General features: G+C 39.8%; 1 protein-coding gene and 1 non-coding gene across 2 annotated transcripts in view; one reads left to right on the forward strand and one right to left on the reverse strand.

The window, feature by feature from the left end:
• The first annotated feature begins 16,439 nt into the window (after positions 1 to 16,439).
• LOC124978329 (U6 spliceosomal RNA) lies at positions 16,440 to 16,546 on the forward strand. The gene has a single exon (XR_007107366.1). It is a non-coding gene; the product is annotated as a U6 spliceosomal RNA (small nuclear RNA).
• A 2,527-nt stretch (positions 16,547 to 19,073) lies between these two features.
• Positions 19,074 to 20,796, reverse strand: part of Ticrr (TOPBP1 interacting checkpoint and replication regulator) — a 40,213-nt gene continuing 38,490 nt past the window's right edge. Inside the window, exons 21-22 of the mRNA XM_047540519.1 lie at positions 20,619 to 20,744; positions 19,074 to 19,794 (exon numbers count right to left, since the gene is read on the reverse strand). Coding sequence (XP_047396475.1) covers positions 19,682 to 19,794; positions 20,619 to 20,744 — 239 coding nt within the window. The 3' untranslated portion in view covers positions 19,074 to 19,681. The remainder of the gene's footprint in view (positions 19,795 to 20,618; positions 20,745 to 20,796) is intronic.

Below are 20,796 nucleotides of genomic sequence, written 5' to 3' on the forward strand. Positions count from 1 at the left end.
GTGAGAGAAAACATATCACCCTTAATCTTCTGAGTTTGACTTGTTTCGCTTAACATGATGGTCTCTGGTTCCATCCATTTTCCTGCAAATACCTTAATTTCAATTTTCTTTATGGCTGAATGAAATTCCATTATGTATATATACCACATTTTCTTTATCCATTCGTCCATCGATGGACACCTAGGCTGGTTCCAAAATTTGGCTGTTGTGAATTGTGCTGCTATAAACATAGGTATGCATGTATCACTGTAATAAGATGCCTTTAATTCTTCAGGATAAATACCAAAAAAACTATAGCTAGGTTATTTGGTGTTTCCATATCTAGACTTTTAAGGAGTCTCCATACTGATTTCCATAGTAGTTGTACTAATTTAGTCTCAATAACAGTGTAAAAGTGTTCCCTTTTCTTCACATCCTCTTCAGCATTTACTGCTATTTGTATTCTTTTTTTAAATTGTTTTTAGTCGTATATGGATACAATCCCTTTATTTTATTTATTCTTATGTGGTGCTGAGGGTTGAACCCAGTGCCTCACAAGTGCTAGGCAAGTGCTCCTCCACTGAGCCACAACCCCAGCCTGCTATTGATATTCTTGATGACCGCCATTCTGACTGGTGTGAGGTGAAATCTCAGTGTAATTTTGCTTTGCATTTCCCTAATTGCTAATGATGTTAAACATTTTTTTCATATATTTGTTGGCCATTTGTATTTCTTCTTTTGAGAAGTGTCTGTTTAATTCATTTGCCTGTTTATTAATTGGGTTATTTGATTTTGGAGTATAGCTTTTTGAACTCTTTATATATTCTTGATATTCATCCTCTGTCAAAAGAATAGCTAGCAAAGATTTTCTCCCTTTCTATCGGTTCTCTCTTCACATTCCTAATTGTTTGCTGTGTAGAAGTTTTTTAATTTGATGCAGTCCCATTTATTAACTCTTGGCATTATTTCCTGTGCTTTAGGTGTCCTATTGAGACCTATTCACAATGTCCTATTGAGTTGTTGTCCATGCTGAAAAACTAGAGTGTTGATCCTACATTTTTCTTTTCCTTTACTTGCTCTCTCTTTCTTTCTCTCTCTCTCTCTCTCTCTCTCTCTCTCTCTCTCTCTCTCTCTCTCTCCATTCTTCTTTTCCTTTCCTTTCTCTCTCTCTCTTTCTTCCTCTCTCTCTCTCTTTCTCTCTCTCTCTCTTTTTCGTACCAGGAATTGAACCTAGAGAGCTTAACCCTTTTCGTATATTTTATTTAGAGACAGGGTCTTGCTAAGTTGATTAGGGCATTGCTAAATTACTGAGACTGATTTTGAGCTTGCAATCCTGCTGCCTCAGCCTCCTGAGTCACTGGGACTACAGGCATACATCACCATGCCAAGCTTGAATCTACATTTTCTTCTAGGTGTTGCATAGTTTCTGGCTTACTTCTGAGGTCATTGATCTATTTTTAGTTGATTTTTTGTGCATGGTGATAGATAAAGGTCTAGTTTCATTTTTCTACATATGGATAACTAGTTAGTTGTTCTAGCACCATTTGTTAAAAAGGCTGTCTTTTCTCCAAAGGTATGTTTTGAACACCTTGTCAAGGATCAGATAACTGTATCTGTATGAGTTTGTCTGTATTTTCTGTTCTGTACCATTGGTCTATGTGTCTGTTTTTATGCCAGTACCATGGAGTTTTTGTTACTATAGCTGTGTACTATGGTTTGAAATCAAGTAGTGTGATACCTCCAGCATTGCTTTATTGGCTTAAAATTGCTCTGGCTCTTCTGGGTCTTTTTTCTTCTAAATGAAGTTTAAGGACTATTTTTTCTAGTGCTGTGAAAAATGTCACTGGTATTTTGATGGGGATTGCATTGAATCTGTGTTTTAATCAGCTATTTTGCCACTGTGACTAAAAGACCCAACCCAGAACAATTGTAGAGGAGGAAAAGTTTATTTAAGGGCTCATGGTTTCAGAGGTCTCAGTCCACATACAGCCAGCTCCATCATGGTAGAAGAGTATGGCAGAGGGAAGCAGCTTACATGATGATCAGGCAGCAGAGAGGGAGGGAGAAGTCTCCACTCACCAGATACAAAAACATACCCAAAGCCATGCCCTGAATGCCCCACCTCCTCTAGCCACACCCCTCACCTTCAGTTACCGCTCAGTTAATTCCTTCAGGTGATTAATTCACTGATTGGGTTAAGTTTCTTATAACCCAGTCATTTTTTCTCTGAACCTTCTTGCATTGTCTTACACATGAGCTTTTGAGGGATACACATATTTTGGAGGGACAAGGCAAGAAGGTTTGGAGAAGAAATGATTGAGTTGTAGCCTTAAGAAGGTTTGGAAGAGAAATGATTGGGTTATGGACTTAACCTAATCAGTTGATTAATCCCTGATGTGATTAACTGGTAATTGGAGGCAGGTGGGGTGTGACTGGAGGAAGTGGTTCATTGGAGGGCACAGCTATAGGGTATATATTTTATATCTGGAGAGTGGAGTCTCTCTGTTTTTTCTGATCATCTTGTGAGTCACTGCCCTCTACCACACTCTTCCATCACAATGTTTTGTCTCATCTGGAGCCCTGGAAAATGGAGCTAGCTGTCTATGGACTGAGACCTCTGAAACTGTGAGCCCCCAAATAAACTTTTCCTCCTCTACAATTGTACTGGTCAGGTCTTTCAGTCACAGCAGCAAAAAAGCTGACTAAAACAGAAATTGGTACTGAGAAGTGGGGTCATGGTTGTGACTAACCTGACCATGTGGTTCAGAAGACTTGGGAGCTTTTTGGAATGGGTGGGAGGAATTTTGAGATGCTTAGCAGTACAAGCTAGAAATGCTTTAGATTATTGTAAAGGGAGCTTAATGGCTAATTCTGGTGGGAGCTCAGAAGACCAGAATGCCAATAGGACCATGGACAGTGAAGACAGAGCTCAAGCGGGTTCAGAGGAGGAGTAGAGGTCATTTGTGATAAGTTCTGACTGAGATGCTATCTGTATTTTGCCCATATCCTGAGACTTTGAGGCTAATTTAAAAATGAGGGATTTCTTAATGTGGCAGAAAAAATTTCTAGACAGGATAGCATTCAGGTGGTGGCATAGATATTGCTGAAAGCTTTTAGCCAAGTTTATTGTGATAATCAAGCAGAAAGCAGAGCAAAAAGATCTGAAAAACTTAAGACTTGAAAGGCAGGAGTAAAACTGGGCCTAAACAAGTTGCAGTTGTTAAAGACATTACCGATATTAAAGAAATCCTGAAAACTTTGCCTAGAGACAATAAGAAAGATGACTTGAGGGCATCTCAGGAGCTGGTAAGACCACGCCATCTCAGGCTCAAGGGGGTAAAAGTGACAATTCTCTTGAGAAGTCCCAAGAGGGGAATCCTTCTTGCACAAGGGGGCCTAAGAAGTTTTTTCAATGTGTTCAGCCACCCAGACACTCAAGACTGCTGCAGCCAAGGTCCCTGGAGGCTTGGCTACTGCTTGAGAGGCAGACTTTGGCATCAACCACATGGTGCTGTTTCTGCAGGAATGCAGGATGCTAGAGTTAAGGGGTCATGGAGGCTTCTACCAAGATTTCGAAGGAAGTCCTGGGAGGTCAGGCAAAGTGCAGCAGAGTCTGAGTTCTACCAGGCAGTCCCTGAGAGGGCAAAGCATGGAGGTGTGAGGAGGAAGCCAAAGCTGCAGTGGAGACCCCCCAAGATTAAGAAATGCCAGTAACTGGGACATTGTCCCAGGAAAGCTGCAGGAATTGAGCGGAGACAAGCCAACAGAAAGGCTGCAACCAACAAGGCTCTAGGAGTGGAGCTACACAAGTCCTTTGGAGAGGACATCGTGCCATGTACTCCAGATACCAGACACACAACTACAGGACCTGTTTGCCCAGCTGGATTTTGGTATTGCTTTGGTCCCATCCCTTCTCTCTATGCCCTTATTTTTGTGAATGGAAATGTTTACTCTGTACCTTTATATATTGGATACTTATAAATTGCTTTTAATTTTACAGGAGCTCACAATGAGAGATTGCCTTGAGCCTCAAAGAAGACTTTGGACTTGAACTTTGAGCAATCTCAGAACTGTTGAGACTCTTGGGAATGGACTAAATGTCTTTTGCATTGTCAGATGAGTGTAAGCTTTTGGGAGCCAGGGGCAGAATGTTATGGTTTAGATGTGGTGTACCCCAAAAACTCAAGTATGAGACAATGCAAGAAGATTTGGAGGAGAAATGATTGGGTTATAGGCTTAACTTAATCAGTGGATTAATCCCTGATGGGATTAATTGGTAACTGGAGGCAGGTGGGGTGTGGTTGGAGGAAGTGGTTCATTGGGTGCATAGCTATGGGGTATATATTTTTTATCTGGAGAGTGGAGTCTCTCTCTCTGCTTCCCTTTGCCACACTCTTTTGCCATGATGTTCTGACTCACCTCATGCCCTGAGGAATGGAGTCAGCCTTCTATCGACTGAGACCTCTGATATCATGAGCCCCTAAATAAACTTTTCCTCCTCTACAATTGTGCTGGTTGGGTCTTTTAGACAGAGCTGCAAAATGACTGACTAAAATGACATCCAAACCAAAACAAACTATATATTGCTTTTGGTAGTATGACCATTTTAACAATATCAATTCTGCCTAGCCATGAACATGGGAAGTCTATTCATCTTCTGAGGTCTTTTTCAATTTCTTTCTTCAATGCTCTAGTTTTCATTGTAGAAATCTTTCACTTCCTTGGTTAGATTTATTCCTAGTGTGGTTTTTTTTTTTTTTTTTTGAGGTTATTGTAAATGGAATTGTTTTCCTGATTTCTTGGCAAATTCATTGGTGGTATATAGGAAAGCTATTGATTTTTGTATGTTGATTTTGTAACCCACTACTTTGCCAAATTTGTTTATTAGCTCTAGTAGTCTTGGTGGATCTTCTGGATACAGGGTCTTATCATCTGTAAACAGTGATAATTTGACTTCTTCCTTTCTAATTTTTATCCCTTTTATTTCCTTCTTTTACCTAATTGCACTGGCTAGAATTTCTAGCACTATATTAAATAGGAGTGTCTCAGATTTTTAAAGGAAATACTTTCAGTTTTTCCCTATTTACGATGAGGTTAACTTTGGGTTTTGATATATAGTCTTTATGATATTGAGGTAGGTTTTTTCTAGCCCTAGTTTCTTTAGCATTTTTATCATGAATGGGTGCTGAATTTTGTTCAAGACCTTCTCTGCATCTACTGTTAATGTGATGAATTCCATTCATTGATTTGTGTATATTAAACCATCCTTGCATCTCTGGAATAAAACCAACTTGGTTGTGTATACAATCTTCTTAATATGTTAATGGAAAAATCTGGTGGGAGTTTAGAAGGCCAGAATGCTGACAGGAAAGCAGACAGTAAAGGCCATGCTCATGAGATTTCAAATTGAAATGAGAACTCTATTAGGAATTGGACTAGAAGGTGTTCATATTATATTCAGACAAAAAACTTGGCTACATTTTGTCCATGCCCTGAGACTTTGTATGATGATGAGTTTAAAGGCAGTGGAATGACTGTTTCTTTGTTTTGTTTTGTTTTTTTGGCTCATGCCTATAATCCCAGCAACTCAGGGGGTTGAGGCAGGAGGATGGCTAGTTCAAGGCCAGCCTCAGTAAGTTAGTGAGATTCTCTGCACCTTAGCAAGGCCCTGTCTCAAAATAAAAAATAAAAAGGGCAGAGAGAGTCAAGATGACAGATCAGAGGAAGGCTGCATTTCTAGTTGCTCTGTGGCTCAGGATTCAAGCAGTAGGAGTACTGCTCCTCAGCAAGGTGGGTGAAAGAGAGAGTTAAGTGAAATTCAATATCAGTCAGAGCCTCTTAGAAACTCAGAAATTTGGGCGCATTGAACAAAGAGCAGGAAAGAGTACTTTGGAGCCAAGCCAGCTGCAGCAGCGGCTGTGGTGCTGGTTCACTGCAGACGGGAGGGATAAAAATGGGAGAGAAACACAACTGACAAATTTGACATGGAAAAACCTGTAAAACAGAAAGGTAGCCTGAATTCAACTGATCCAGAGGCTGCACGGAAAACTGGTGTTTGAAAAGTACTAAGTGTTTTTCAACCAGCAAGCAGAGAGCTGAGATGGAGAGCCATCTTAAGGGTGCCACAGTATAGCTTGCTGCTATGGGAGCCCAGGAAATCAGCAAACATTGCCATATTGTCCCAGAAAGACCTAATATGTGACCTAGGGCATACCTAGCCTCATGTGAGTGAAACAAGCACAGCGGGATTCAAGTCCAAAATAGGAGGGACTTGCTGTCCCTGAGTCTGGCAGCTCATGTGAGCAGCTGTAGGGTCAGGAAGCTGAATAGGTGGGCATGATTACACTCAGGGACTAAGCCTGGGAAGGCCATGTTTGTGGGCAGCAGAACATATGAAACATGTGAGGGTTGATGCCCCTAGAATTCTTGGGAGGCTCCTAAGATTCAGACTCCAGGCAGAGATTGGCATCTAATCTCTCCAGAGCAGGTACCATCCAACAAAGTCCCTGAGGTCTGATTAGACTTACACTTAATCCCCAGTCACTGGATCTCCCGTTTTAGGGGAGCAGTCCCTCCCTGGGAGTGCATTGATCTGGTATGTCCTGACAAAACTCCAACCAATGGTACTATCATTCTGTCCTACCTTATATTCGTGAGAAGTGACGTTAAAGGCTATTTCAACCAGTTTTATATTTAGATGACTCCAGTTGGCAGCTTGCGGGGTGCACAAAAAGGAAGGGGCTAACAATGCCCAGTCCTTGTTCTCTTGTGCGCTCTCTCTCAGTACATCGCCCAAGGCCAGTTGGGCAAAGGCGATGATGATGAATCCTCATCGACGGTTTGGGCCACCTCAGTGCAGACAATTCTTTCATTTTTCATCCAGAATCTTTTTTCCACCTCCAGGTGTTGTGGCACATATCTGTTATTCTAGCAACCAGGTGGCTGATGCAGCACAAAGTTCCAGGCCAGCCTTAGCAACTTAGTAAGGCTCTGAATGTGAGATTGTCTCAAAATAAAAAAGACTGGGGATATGGCTCAGTAACAAAGCATTTCTGGGTTCAATTCAAAATCCCCAGTACCAAAAAAAAAACAGGTTTTCTTCTTCTTCTTCTTCTTTTTTTTTTTTTAAGGTGTTCTTGCTGTGTTGATTGGTTTGATACACACATACAATTTGTTTCTTTTAGGTGAGGATTTGTGTGTGTGTGTGTGGTGCTGGGATTGAACCTAGGGCCTCATGCATGCTATGATTGATCTCCTTCTCCAGACCTTCATTTTTAAACAATTGTCATTTTTCCTTGCCTTTTGGGGGAGTTAGGGTTTTTGGTTTATTTTGATCTTGTTTCTCTTGTCTCTCCTTTCTTCTCTAACAGCCAAATTCTCTTGTTCTCTCTCTCTTTACTTTTTCTTGTTTTTTCTCCTTCTTCTTTATAGTCATAACTTGCTATACATTTTCTGCTTTATCTGTTTACATTTGGAACATTCTAAACTCTTTTACCTTCCCATCATTTTTTTTCTTTTAATGACATGCATTTTTACCATTTTTTAAAAGAACTATTTAGTTTATAAAACTCCTGCCCCCACCATTCATGTTGTCTCAGTTATTACCATGGTTGATGGCATAGTTGACACCTGCTGTTTAATGCCAGATCTAATTTATGACTATTTATTATTTTTTCTGTTGGCGATTGCTAACCCACCTTTCCTGTTCCTGTGGTAATTAGTGTTGTAGATGTCATAGTAGGCACTGGGTCTGTATTTTAATGCTATATTGTTTGCTTCAGTTGTTGCTATTGCTTGTTTCCCCTTTTCTGTGAGGTACTGGGAACCTAAGGGGATTCTAAAACTTCATAGTGTGAAGACTGCTGCTGAGCTAAACTGAGCCAGGAGACAGCAAACCTTGCTCCACACACAAATTAACCCCACTCAAACTTCAGCAAAACGTTAATACAAAGAAGAGACAAAGACTGTTTTAGTTAGCTTTTATGCTGCTGTGACCAAAAGACCTGGCAAGAACAAATTTAAAGAAAAAGTTTATTTTGGGGCTCAAGGTTTTGGAGGTCTCAGTCCACAGAGGGCTGGCTCTGTACCTCAAGGCTTGAGGGGGGCAGAACAACATAGTGGAAGTGTGTGGCAGGGGAAAGCAGCTCGGGAGGTGGCACCAGGAAGTAGAGAAAGAGAGAGCTCTCCTTACCATGAAAAATGTAAATCCCAAAGGCACACCCCAATGACCCACCTCCTCTAGTCACACTCTACCTGCCTACAGTTACCACCCAGTTAATTTCTTTCAGGGGATTAATTCACTGATTGGGTTAAAGCTCAATCATCTCGCCTTCAAACTTTCTTGCATTGTCCACACTTGAGCTTTTGGGGACATCTCATATCTAAATCATAAAAAACCTTAAACTAGCGACCAGGCCCAAAGTAGGAATGGCTAGGGTGGCCCTTGAGTCCCACTCATGGACACCCATTCCTAGAGAAAAAAAAAAAAAAAAGTAATACAAAGGCTGTGAGTACCATACCTATGAGGGGCCTCAATCTACATCACTCTAGGATACTTTGGCAAGAGAAGGCTGTGCCCTAAAAAGACCCACAAATGAGAGTCGAGCTGAAATTCATCCCAAAAGATACTTAAAACTCAACACAGGAATAAAGGAAATGGGGGTAAAGGTAACACAAGTTTGGGGTTGTGGCTCAGTGGTAGAGCGCTTGCCTAGCATGTGTGAGGCACTGGGTTCGATCCTCAGCACCACATAAAAATAAATGAATAAAATAAAGGTCCATCAACATCTAAAAAATATTTTTTAGAAATGATCCATGAATTCCAAGAGAACATGGAATAAATTCCAAGAGAACAACTGAATGAATTAGTATAGAACATGAATGAGATATCCAAGAAGTAGATAGAGATATTGAAAAAGAACTAAATAAAAAGATATTGACAAAGAACTAAATAAAAATCTTGAAAATGAAAGATAATAAATCAAATATAATGTTCAATTGAAAGTCTAATAGGGTAGATCATGCTGAAGACAGAATCTCAGAGTTGGAAGACAAAGTGGCCAACCTTGAACTTTCGGACAGTATTAAAATAAAATAAGTAACCATGACTAGAATGTTTAAGGAATGACATTAAGAGACCAAATTTAAGAATCATTGAAATTGAGGAGGGTTGTGGGATAAGGTCCAAACCTTGAGAATTAAATGGACATCTAGAGAGATGATCAAAAAAGAACCTTTCCATGACAGACAACTGAAATGGCTAACATACAGAGCAAGGATAGAATTTCAAAAGCCAAGAGAAAAACATCAGGTCACATTTAGAGTCAAGCCAATCAGAATTACTTCTGATTTCTCAGCATAAACTTTGAAATCCAGGAGGGTTTAGAACACATCACCAACAGTTGTAATAACTGCAACAACATGAATTGTGGGTACAGGAGTTAAATAAACCAAATAGTTCTAAAAGATGGTAAAAATACATTTCATTGATTTTTATCTCACTCCAGTCAGAATGACAATAATCAAGAATACAAGTAACAATAAATGCTGGCAAGGATGTGGGGAAACGGGTACACTCATACATTGCTGGTGGGACTGCAAATTGAGTCAACCACTATGGAAAGCAGTATAGAGACTCCTCACAAAACTAAGAATGGAACCACCATTTGACCCAGTTATCCCAGTCCTTGGTATATATCCAAAGGAGTTAGAATCAGCAAACTACAGCGATGCAGCCACATTAATGTTCATAGCAGCTCAATTCACAGCAGCTAAGCTATGGAAACAACCTAGACACCCTTCAACAGATGAATGGATAAAGAAAATGTCATACACAATGGAACATTACTCAGCCATAAAAAAGAATGACTTTATGACATTTGCTTGTAAATGGATGGATCTGGAGACTACCATGCTAAGTGAAATAAGCCAATCCCAAAACAACTAAAGGTCAAATGTTCTCTCTGACATGAGGATGCTAACACACAACAAGGGGATGGGAGAAAGGAAAAAAGAGAAATTCAAGGGATTAGACAAAGGGGAATAAAGAGAAGGGAGTGGGGACAGGAATAGGAAAGATAGTAGAATGAATCTGACATAACTTTCTTATGTACGTATATGAATACATCACAGTGAATCTCCACATCATGTACAACCACGAGACTGGGATCCTAATTAGAATAAGATATATTTCATGTTTTGTATAAATATGTCAAAATAGATTCTACTCTCTGTCATACATAACTAAAAAGAATAAAAATACATTTCAGGGAGATTCAAGATGGTGGACTAGAGGGAGGCTGCATTCCTTGTCACTCCATAACTTGGGTTTCAAACAGAGGGTATCTGTTTCTTGGTGAGGTAGTTTTTGCAGCTTATTGATCCCCTGCTGTTTACCCCATTTGTCTACTGGGATCACCTGCAGTCTGCCAGAATATTGACTACTTTTTGAGTGCAGATTGCTCACTGTCTGGTGACTACCATCCACCATTTGCCTGCTGCTTGCCTGCCCATTGCCTGCCTTCCACCTACCCACCACCCACCTCCCGATCATCCGACAGCAGTCAGCAGACTGACAACAGACCGCCAGTGGAGCACCAGTTGCCTGCTGTTGCCTGGAAGTTCCCTGTCACAGTACCTGCAGGTTTGGTTATGCATGGCTGCTGCCATTTTGAGACAACAGCCAGGACTTGTAGGACCCCTGGCCGGAGTGACTGAACCCCTTCTCCAGGATCCCTCAGTGTGACTGATCACTCCCTGCCTTTAGGACCCTCACATCGACTAACTGCTCCCTGCCACCAGGACCACTAGACTGACTGACTGCACCCTACCACCAGAACCCCCAGACTGACTGCACCCTGCCTCCAGGATCCCACAAACAGACCGACCACACCCCGCTTCCAGGACCCCTGCCTGACAAACTGCACCCTGCCTCAAGGACCTCTAGCCAACCACACCCACACCCCACAAGCTGCAGCTCACCATTTGCCAACACATTTGGAAGCCAGAGTGGCCATCTTGGATAATCCTGGAAGCTGTATCTCCCATCATAAAGTGGGGCAAATCCCATTCTGAGACACCTGCTGGAGACTGGAAGCTCATTGTCAGGTACTTCTCATACATTGGGCTATTGAAGACTGGGAGGTTTGAATACTATATGTGTACTATATGTGTATATACTATACTGTATGTGTAGATTTTCTTTTTTCTCCTTATTGAAAAAAAAATTTTTTTATTTCTTTACTTCTCTCACTCTTTTCCTTTTGTTTAACTGTTCCCTCAGTCTTTCTCCCTTTTTCCATGCTAACAACCGACTTCTTTTGATTGTACTCATACTCTTTCTATGATCTACAACTTCTTTATATTCTTTTCTTATCTCATTAACAGCTACATCCTACACCCCTCTGCATCCTCTTTGTCTTCCATTAGAAACAGAAAGACCTTATTGCAAATCTATTTGTTATACTGAAGATAATAATTGAACTCATTCTGTTTACTATGACAATTTTGTTAATGTCCTCATAGGGGCTATTTGGTCTAGGGTTGTATACTGTCTGAACTGGGCACTGCTAATATTGATCTCCCCCTTAAGGACAAGGTTTTGGAAACCTATAGGGTCACTATAAGCCTATAGGGGAAAACTTCAGTACTCCAGATCTTCACTGCTAGAGGGGAAGATACATGAACAACATGAAAAAACAAGGGAAAAAAGATCCAAACAAATCTAGATTTTATATTAATAGAATCCAGTGACAGTATAAGAGAAGAAATGTCAGAAAAGGACTTCAGATTATACATGTTTAAGATGATTTGTGAAGCAAAGGATAAGTTAAGAGAGCAAATGCAGGCAATGATCAAACCAATAAGCACTTGAAAGAGCAACTACAGGAAGCAAAAGATCATTTCAACAACGAATTAGAGATTCTCAAAAAACCAAACCAAAACAAACAAACAAACAAACAAAAAACACAATGGAAATCCTTGAAATGAAGGAAACAATAAACCAAATGAAAAACTCAATGAAAAGCATCACCAAAAGACTAGACCACTTGGAAGACAGAACCTCAGACAATGAAGACAAAATATTTAATTTTTAAAATAAAGTTGCCCAAACAGAGAAGATGGTAAGAAATCATGAACAGAATCTCCAAGAACTATGGGACATCATGAAAAGAACAAATTTAAAGTTATTGGGATTGAGGAAGGCACAGAGATAGAAACCAAAGGAATGAACAACCTAGTCAATGAAATAATAGCAGAAAATTCCTCAAGTCTGAGGAATAAAATGGAAAATCAAATACAAGAGGCTTACAGAACACCAAATGCACAAAATCACAACAGATCCACACCAAGGCACTTTATAATGAAAATGCCTACCATACAAAATAAACATAGGATTTTGAAGGCTGTGAGAGAAAAGCAGCAGATTACATGTAGGGCGAAACCAATACAGATATCAGCAGATTTCTCAGCCCAGATCTAAAAGCTAGAAGGGCCTGGAACAACATATTTCAAGCTCTGAAAGAACACGGTTGCCAACCAAGTATCCTATACCCAGTAAAATTAACTTTCAGATTTGAAGACAAAATCAAATCCTTCCATGATAAACAAAAGTTAAAAGAATTTACAAAAAGAAAGGCTGTGCTACAGAATGTTCTCAACAAAATATTCCATGAGGAGGAAATGAAAAACAACAATGTAGGTCAGCAAAGGGAGGAACTATCTTAAAGAAAAATCCATTCAAAGGAGAGATCAAGCCAATTTAAAAACCGAAAATAAGCCCAAATGACTGGAGTACAAATCATATCTCAATAATAACCCTGAATATTAATGGCCTAAATTCATCAATCAAAAAACATAGACTGGCAGAATGGATTAAAAAGAAAGACCCAACAATATGCTGCTTTCAAAAGATTCATCTCATAGAAAAGACACCCACAGACTAAAGGTGAAAGGATGGGAAAAAACCTACCATGCACACGGACTCTGTAAAAAAGCAGGGGTTTCCATCCTTATTTCAGATAAAGTGGACTTCGAGCCAAAGTTAGAAGGGATAAAGAAGGACATTTCATACTGTTTAAGGGAGCCATAAATCAGGAAGACGTAATGATCTTAAATATTTATGCCCCAAACAATGGTGCCTCCATGTACATGAAACAAATCTTTCTCAATTCCAGGAATCAAATAGACCATGACACAATAATTCTGGGTGACTTTAACACACTGCTGTCACCACTAGATAGATCTTCCAAACAAAAACTAAACAAAGAAGTCATAGAACACAATAACACAATCTATAGATTGTTACTAAATAACCTAGACTTAACAGACATATACACAATATTCCATACATCAAAGAGTGAATTCACTTTCTTCTCAGCAGCACATGGAACCTTCTTGAAAATAGACTATGTTATGCCACAAAGCAGCCCTTAGTAAGTGCAAAAAAATAGAGGTACTGCCTTGTATTCTATCAGATCATAATGGACTGAGAGTAGAAATCAATGACAAAATAAAAAACAGAAATTACTCCAAAACCTGGAGACTAAATAATGTGCTATTGAATAAAACATGGATAACAGAAAACATGAGGGAGGAGATAAAAAAATTCTTACAGGTCAATGAGAACAATGATACAACAAATCAAAATCTCTGGGACACTATGAAAGCAGTACTAAGAGGAAAATTCATTGCATGGAGTGCATTCAAAAAAGAATAAAAAGTCAACAACTAAATGATCTAACATTACAGCTCAAAGTCCTAGAAAAAGAAGAACAAAACAACACCAAAAGTAATAGAATTCAGGAAATAATTAAAATTGGAGCTGAAATCAATGAAATTGAAACAAAAGAAACAATTCAAAAAATTGACAAAACAAAAAGTTGGTTCTTTGAAAAAGTAAACAAAATAGACAAATCCTTAGCCACTCTAACAAAGAGAAGGAGAGAGAAAACTCAAATTACTAAAATTCATGAGGAAAAAGGAAATATCATGACGGACACCACTGAAATACATAACATGATGAGAAGCTACTTTGAAAACCTATACTCCAACAAAATAGAAAATACTGAAGATACTGACAAATTTCTAGAGACATATGCTCCTCCCAAACTGAACCAGGGGGAATTACACAATTTAAACAGATCAATATCAAGCAATAAAATAGAAGACACCTACCATCAAAAGCCTACCATTCAAGAAAAGCCCAGGACCAGACAGACTCTCAGCCCGAGTTCTACAAGACCTTCAAAGAAGAACTCATTCCAGTACTTCTCAAAGTATTCCAGGAAATAGAAAAGGAGGGAACCCTACCAAACTAATTCTATGAAGCTAATATCACCCTCATAACCTAAACTAGGCAAAGACACATCAAGGAAAGAAAATTTTAGACCAATATCCTTGATGAATATAGATGCAAAGATCCTTAACAAAATACTTGCAAACCATATCCAAAAACATATTAAGAAAATTGTGCACCACGATCAAGTGGTGTTCATCCCTGGAATGCAAGGATGGTTTAACATTCATAAATCAATAAACGTAATCCATCATGTCAACAGACTTAAGGATAAGAATCATATGGTTATTTCAATTGATGCAGAAAAAGCATTCGACAAAATACAACACCCCTTCATGCTCAAAACACTAGAAAATATAGGGATAGTAGGAACATACCTGAACATTGTAAAGGCTATTTATGCTAAGCCCATGGCCAACATCATTCTTAATGGAGAAAAACTAAAAGCATTCCCTTGAAAAACGAGAACAAGACAGGGATGCCCTCTTTCACCACTTCTATTCAACATTGTACTCAAAATACTAGCCAGAGCAATTAGACAGACAAAAGAAATTAAAGGGATACAAACAGAAAAAGAGGCACTTAAGCTGTCACTATTTGCTGATGACATGATTCTCTATTTAGAGGATCCAAAAAACTCCTCCAGAAACTCATCAATGAATTCAGCAAAATAGCAGGTTATAAAATCAACACGCATAAATCTAAAGCATTTTTATACATAAGCAATGAAACATCTGAAAGGGAAATGAGGAAAACAACTCCATTCTCAATAGCCTAAAAAAAAAAAAAAAAAAAAAACTTGGGAATCCTTCTAACCAAGAAGGTGAAAGATCTCTACAATGAAAACTACAAAACATTGAAGAAAGAAATTGAGGAAGACCTTAGAAGATGGAAAGATCTCCCATGTTCTTGGATAGGCAGAATTAATATTATCAAAATGGCCAAACTTCCAAAGGTGCTATACAGATTTAACGCAATTCCAATTAAAATCTCTATGACATTTCTCATAGAAACAGAAAAAGCAATCATGAAATTCATCTGGAAGAACAAAAGACCCAGAATAGCCAAAGCAATCCTGGGCAGGAAGAGTGATGCAGGAGGTATCACAATACCAGAACTTAAACTCTACTATAGAACAATAGTAGCAAAAACGACATGGTACTGGCACCAAAATAGACAGGTAGATCAATGGTACAGGATAGAAGACGCAGAGACATACCCACATAAGTACAGTAACCTCATACTAGACAAAGGTGCCAAAAACTTACAATGGAGAAAACGTAGCCTCTTCAACAAATGCTGCTGGGAAAACTGGAAATCTATATGCAGTAAAATGAAATTAAACCCCTATCTCTCACCCTGTACAAAACTCAACTCAAAATGGATCAAGGATCTAGGAATTAGACCTGAGACCCTTCACCAAATAGAAGAAAAAGTAGGCCCGAATCTCCATCATGTTGGCTTAGGACCAGACTTCCTTAACAAGACCCCCATAGCGCAAGAAATAAAAGCAAGAATCAATAAATGGGATAGATTCAAACTAAAAGGTTTTTTTCTCAGCACAGGAAACAATCAATAATGTGAAAAGAGAGTCTACAGAGTGGGAGAAAATCTTTTCCACACACACTTCAGATAGAGCACTCATCTCCAAAGTTTATAAAGAACTTAAAAAACTTTACACATAAAATACAAAGAACTCAATCCACAAATGGGCTAAGGAAATGGGCAGACACTTCACAGAAGATATACAGATGATCAACAAATATATGAAAAAGTGCTCATCATCTCTAGTAATTAGAGAAATGCAAATTAAAACCACCCTAAGATTTCATCTAACTCCAATTAGAATGGCTATATCAAGAACACGAGCGATAATAAGTGTTGGTGTGGATGTGGGGAAAAAGGCACAGTTGTACATTGCTGGTGGAGTTGCAAATTGGTACAGGCACTCTGGAAAACAGTATGGAGAGTCCTCAGAAAACTTGGAATGGACCTACCATTTGGCCCAGCTATCCCCCTCCTCGGTTTATACCCAAAGGACTTAAAATCAGCATACTACAGTGATGTAGCCACATCAATATTCATAGCGGCTCAATTCACAATAGCTAGATTGTGGAACCAACCTAGATGCCCTTCAATTGAGAAATGGATAAAAGAAACTGTGGTGCTCGCTTCGGCAGCACATATACTAAAATTGGAATGATACAGAGAAGATTAGCATGGCCCCTGCGCAAGGATGACACGCAAATTTGTGAAGCGTTCCATATTTAAAAAAATAAAATAAAATAAACTGTGGTATATATACACAATGGAATATTACTCAGCCATAAAGAAGAATAAAATTATGGCTTTTGCTGGTAAATGGATGAAGTTGGAAAATATCATGCTAAGTGAAATAGGCCAAGCCCAAACAACCAAAGGTTGAATGTTTTCTCTGATAACTGCATGACAATATATAATGAGGAGGGTGATGGGGGAAGAGAAGAATGAAGGAACTTTGGATGGTGTAGAAGAAAAAGGGGTCAGAGGGGTGGGGATGGAAAAATAGAATGAAACAGACAGTATTACCCTATATATATGTATGCTTGCCTGAATGGTCTGAGTCTACACTGTGTGCAACCACAGAAATGAAAAGTTGTACCCCATTTGTGTACAATGAATCAAATGTGTCTGTAAATTTTTTTAAAAAAATACATTTCATTAAGAGAAAAGAAAAAGTAAAAGAAAGTTTAGATTGTTCAAGACATAAACAGAGATAAAGCAGAAAATATCCAAGGAAATAACTGTTAACCAAATTAGTTACATCCATCAAAACTATCCTTCAGAATTGAAGAAAGAAAATCTTCCAAGATAAGAGAAACTAAAAGAAACTAAAAGAATTCATAATGAGGAAGGCATACTAAACCAGCACCACTAATACTATGTACAAGAAATAAAAACGTGTAGGGGGTGGATCTCATGGAAATCAAAGGGAGAGGAGTAGAGAAAAGGGACCAGTGGAAGGAGGGAGAGGAGAGAAAAGGGAAATACTAAGGAATAATATTGTCCAAAGAATATATTGTGTGCACCTATAAATATGTAACATATCTCATCATTATGTACAACTATAATGTACCAGTAAAATATGGAAAAAAGTTTTAAAAAATAAAAACAGCTAGGAATGTATTCACTGATAAAGCACTCCTGGTTCAATCCCCAGTACCAGAAATAAATAAATAAACAAATAAATAAATGTGCGTAATAGACTAATTAATGTGATGTAGAAAATTTCAAGGAAACACAATCAATGTTCAATTTGTGGCATAGACTTTGCTGGTAGACTTACAGTATTAGGAACAAAAAAGGAGTGCAGAGAGTTGAAAAAATTGCAATGTGGCCAGAAAGGGTACTGTTTCAAGTTACAATCAAGGAGGGTAGACATGTGTATCATTAAAAAGAAGCCAAATACTTTACGCTGCAACAATAGGAAAGATGCCTTGAGTGCATTTCAACAATTGGCAAGAAATCCACTACTGTAGGCTTGAGGGTGCAAAAGTATAAACTTCTTTCAAGTATTTTCTTTGAGAACACTGGGGCACCCCATTTGCCGTGGGCTACTAGGGATTGTTCCCTAAGATTCATTTCCTTCTGAGGAAATGAGGCACTCTGAGGCTGCTGCATCCCCCACTTAAGCTGGCCCACCCACTGCTCTGGTTGATGGCAGAACCTTACATTGTCCATGTGATGCTGGTTTTGCAGGTATACAGAATACAAGAATTGTGGGGTCATGGAGGCTTCCACCAAGATTTTAAGAGAAAACATGGGAAGCCAGGCAGTACATGGAAGGGTTAGAGATCCTGCAAGTAGTCCCAAGAGAGTGATACATGAAGCTGTGAGTGAAGCTGAAGCTGTAACAGAGACTCTGAGAAGTAAGAGACATCAGAAATGTGGAATGCCTCCTGAGGGAAGCTTCAGGTACCAAGCAGAACCAGCTAACAGAAGCCATGTGGGCTCCAGCTAGGCTATAGCTATGGGTGGGGCTGCCCAAGCCCATGGGGGCCCAATGCTGGACATGAGCTGAAGGATTTAATGGTTTACCTGCTGGGTTTTGGTCTTGTATTGGTCTGATTCCTCATGATTTCCCTATTTCTCCCCTTGGGAATGGGAGTTCACCCAATGCCATTGTATCTTGAAAGTATATAACTTTCACTGGGGGCATGCCCTTGAGGGGGCTCCTGGGACCCTGCCCTTCCTCTTTTTGCTTCCTGATTGCCACAGGATTGTGCTCCCCACCACAGTGTTCTGCCTTGGCATAGGCCCCCAAACAATGGAGTCAATCGACCGTGGCCTGAAACAGTGAGCCACAAAAAACCTTTCCCTTTTTTTGTTTTTGTCATCTTTGTCACAGGAATGGAAAGCAAACATACCTCTGAAGGGAGAAACAGGAGTTTTCACTTGAAATTTGATTTATAAGACAACAGGAGGAATCAGATCCGAGGTCACACAAGGCTTGAGTATTTTTAAGAAACTATAAGGGAGTTTTGAGTCAGTACAAAAAGTTGCTCCACAGGTCACTCCAGATGGAAACCACATGCCAGGTGATGGTCTCCCTAGGAGTGGGCAAGGACTATGATGTGAGTTGGTTGGCTCTCAGGATAGACCTTGAAATGTGGTTGCTCTGGAAACCACTAGAGCTGGACCCTGGTCCAAAGTAACCTGAGATAGTAACATTAAAGTGCTGAATGCTAAGTAGCCAGAGATGATTTTATTTTTACATGGGGAAGACAAAAATGTAATCTCTTTCACTCGCAGTCTTTAATTCAGTCTTTAATTTCACGTACTGGGCTTCACAGTTTACAAAGTATTGCTTGTGTCATATCATATCAGCCTTACAGCAACTTCTTGAGGCACCCCATGAGGTGCTCTCCTTTCTGTTCTCATAAGCGAGGCAGTGGCCCTCTGACTTGCCAAGGTTATAGTCAGGGTGTTGCTGGAATGGGATCCCATCTTAGTTCCTTGTCTCTGGTTGCCCAAGTTACAGCACCGCTGCACAGATGTTCACCTGACCTCCCAAACAATGGGCAGGACCAAGCAGTGGACAGATTCCATGAGGGGATTCTGAAGACCACAAGGTATTCTAGAGGTAATTTGAAAACTGGCTATGGAAAAAAAGGTTTGGGACCAAGTCACCAATTTCTCTTAAGTCCATGGGGACCTGGTTGACTTCACCTTCAGCTGTTGAACTTTCTTGATCCCATTAATCCCTGGTCACTCCTGTGCTGGGCACACTGCTTGAATACCTTGATACCAAGTTTGGAATTGCTATGCCTAGAGAAACTACTCTTGGAGCAATTCTGTCTAGGACATGCAGAGGCTCTGGTCAGGCTCAGTAGTGTTTGTAAGTCCTTCAGTGGGGTCCCATCCTAACTAGCTAATGAGCTTCTTCCGTGTATAAGTTCTGCTGAAGGGGCGCCTCCTAGAGAAGGCTTGACTGAATGGCGATTCTTCTGCAGTAGAGGGAAATACATCCACATCCTCATCTAGAAAAAGGTAGAAAAGTGACTGGGGACTGAACAAAAGAAAACGGGCTTGAACAGCAAAGGGTCACACACAAAAATAAACTTAAAAAAAAAATTAGTACTGCAGTGTAACCTACACTTGTGATAATGCTCTGCACCCTTCATGGTTGTGCACCAATTTGACAGAGTTAAACCACTGTGGAAATGCAAAGTACTAACATTTGAGTTTCTTCAATTTTTTGTATTGTACATTATTTTAGGTTTTGGATCTGTGGGGTTTATGGCTATTTTGCATGACTTAAAGAGACCCCCACATCCCATGTTCCTCCTTCCATGTTACAGCAGAAGAAAACATTTCTAGCCAGTGCAGTGAACAGTAAATTCTGTGTTTTTACAGAAGGGCTTGAGAAAGGACTCAAGGAAGGGACATCCTAGGGTCTGATGGATGATTATGATAGTACTTTATCATAATGAATGTTCAGAAAATATGGACATAACCCACTGGCAGGAATGGCTGTCTCTGAACACACTACCTACCACTTGTGTGGCCCAAGTGCTTTCCTGTCCAGATTCTAAGATTACATACAAATAGTGTCATGGTGTCCCAATGTTGTCACCATCTTCAAGATGGTAGGATCTTGAAGCGGTTTCTGTTAAGATGCACACAAGCTCTACTGTGGAGCTTCTCTGGGAAGAGCACATGACACTTGAGGCACAAAGCCCTCTATCTCATCCCCAATTCCTCCAGAACTGATTTGCTTGGCAACCCTGAGCAAATTTTTCAAGTCACACACAAGGGAGGACCATGGCCCTGATAAACCCAGGACCTTTAACAGGGAGATTACCTCTGGTGTCCTTGCTCTGAGAGGAAGGCATCTTCCCCTGAAACAGCAGCGGAGACTGGGTCAGAGCCTGCAGACCACTGGCTGAGAGGCAGCTCCGCACAGCACAATTGGGAGATGAGGTGGAGCCTGAGGAGATGCCATATGTTAAGTGCAGCCCCACAGGGCCCCAAACAGAGAA

The sequence above is a fragment of the Sciurus carolinensis genome, chromosome 2 (assembly GCF_902686445.1).
Source record: "Sciurus carolinensis chromosome 2, mSciCar1.2, whole genome shotgun sequence".
NCBI classification, from domain to species: domain Eukaryota; kingdom Metazoa; phylum Chordata; class Mammalia; order Rodentia; family Sciuridae; genus Sciurus; species Sciurus carolinensis.